Raw genomic sequence first — 1691 nt, forward strand, 5'->3', positions numbered from 1 at the left:
ACCCTGGCCCCTGGGCCACGTCTGATCAGATCCCGCCCTTCCTGGGGGTTCCCCCGGCCACCGAGGACTGGGGGGTGCGGGTCCGGGCCGCACCTCACTGCGCCGGTTCCCCCAGAGGGCGCTGGCCCGTGCTGGGGTTCACAGTGTTGCCCTCTGTTGTCACCCCCCACACAGCCACTCTGCATGGCATGTGCTCAGTGCCACCTTCCAGATGAGGCGGGAAGGGTTCGAGGGAGGAGGGGGGGGGGCTGGAGGGGGACTCGGGGCCCCAGACCCCTCCCCACAGAGGGACCCTAGTCTCAGAAGGGAACTAGAATGTCACTGGGGGTAGGAAGCGCGTGTCGCCAGTTGCAAGATAAGTTTTATCAGCAAAAGTGTGAAAATCAATTTTTTTATCAGTTAAAATAAAAGGCAAGCCTCTGAGTCGGGGCGGCGCCTTCTCCCGAGGAGCCATTTGGTATTTATGACGTCATGCGCGGCCACACAGATCATCTGAGGAACTCGCCGCTCTGTCCGCTCAGACATGTCATTAACTGCCCCTAAGGCGCGGCAGGGCCAGACCGAGTGGCCTCGCGGGTGCCCACGGCCCATGGCCCACGGGCCGGACGCTCCCCACCCCTGCCCTCCGGAGCCCATGCCCCCACCAGCTCTGGACTCGCCAGGGGCAGAGGCTGTGCTGCACCGAAAGGCAGGGGGCTCTGAGGGCGAGTGATGGCCACCTGCCCCCGGGGCCTGAGGATGACCCCGCTCCCCTCCTGGCCTTCCTGGGCCCAGCACGTGCCTGGCATGTGTCAGGGCTGAGTCACCGGCTGGCCGTGCCCCTCAGAGCCGGGCCGTGGCCACCGCCCCCGAGAAGGAAGGGTGGGTGCCCGCTATGTCGGAGGAGCTCCAGCCTCCTGGGAACTCGGGAACCCCATTTTTGAGGCCCGCCCATGGCCCCGCCCCTCCCCAGGAGGGAAAAGGGAGCCGCCAGTCGCTCAGCTCACAGGCACTGGGAGGACCAGAGGACAGACTGCGGTTGCCACTCCAGGTGGGTCCTGGGCCCTCCCTGCTCTGGGGCACCCCGGTAGGGCCAGCTCTGCCGTGTCTCCAGACCCCCCCCCACCCTTTCCCAGCTCCCCCAAGGGACTGCCACTTGGGGGCGGCTGGAGACGGGCCCTCACGCTTGCTGAAGCCCAGGCACACACACACGGACACGCAGGCCTGGCACCCGGGCATCTCCACAGCCTGGCTTTCCCTGGGTGGGGACTGTCCCTCCACCGAGCCAACAGTCTGCTCTGCCCACCCTGCCAGGCCGGGCCATGGACCCCCACGAGATGGCAGTCAAGAACCCCTACACCCACATCACCATCCCCCGGGCTCACCTGCGGCCGGACCTGGAGCAGCAGCTGGGGGCAGCCCCCTGCTCCTCAGAGCTGCAGCCTCTGTCTGGGGGTGCCTGCGCCCTGGAGCCCGGCCGCCTCCTGCAGCCCATCGAGGGGGCCAAGGGCGCCGAGGGGGCCAAGGGCGCCAAGGGGGCCAAGGGCGCCAAGGGGGCCGCCCCTGTCCAGGGCCAGCTGTCCTGGCAGCAGCCTGGCAACCCCTACTGCAGCGGGCGCCCGGCGGGACTGACCTACACTGGCCTGCCGCCCATCGGGCGCGGCGACGACATCGCCCACCACTGCTGCTGCTGCCCCTGCTGCTCCTGCTGC

General features: G+C 68.4%; 1 protein-coding gene across 1 annotated transcript in view; it reads left to right on the forward strand.

Moving 5' to 3' along the window:
• Positions 1 to 491: 491 nt before the first annotated feature.
• CYSRT1 (cysteine rich tail 1) overlaps positions 492 to 1691 on the forward strand; it is a 2332-nt gene continuing 1132 nt past the window's right edge. The window contains exons 1-2 of the mRNA XM_006776565.2: positions 492 to 1030; positions 1294 to 1689. Of these exons, the coding sequence (XP_006776628.1) occupies positions 1302 to 1689 (388 nt within the window). The 5' untranslated portion in view covers positions 492 to 1030; positions 1294 to 1301. The remainder of the gene's footprint in view (positions 1031 to 1293; positions 1690 to 1691) is intronic.

The sequence above is a fragment of the Myotis davidii genome, unplaced genomic scaffold, assembly GCF_000327345.1.
Source record: "Myotis davidii unplaced genomic scaffold, ASM32734v1 scaffold609, whole genome shotgun sequence".
In the NCBI taxonomy this organism is placed as follows: Eukaryota; Metazoa; Chordata; class Mammalia; order Chiroptera; family Vespertilionidae; genus Myotis; species Myotis davidii.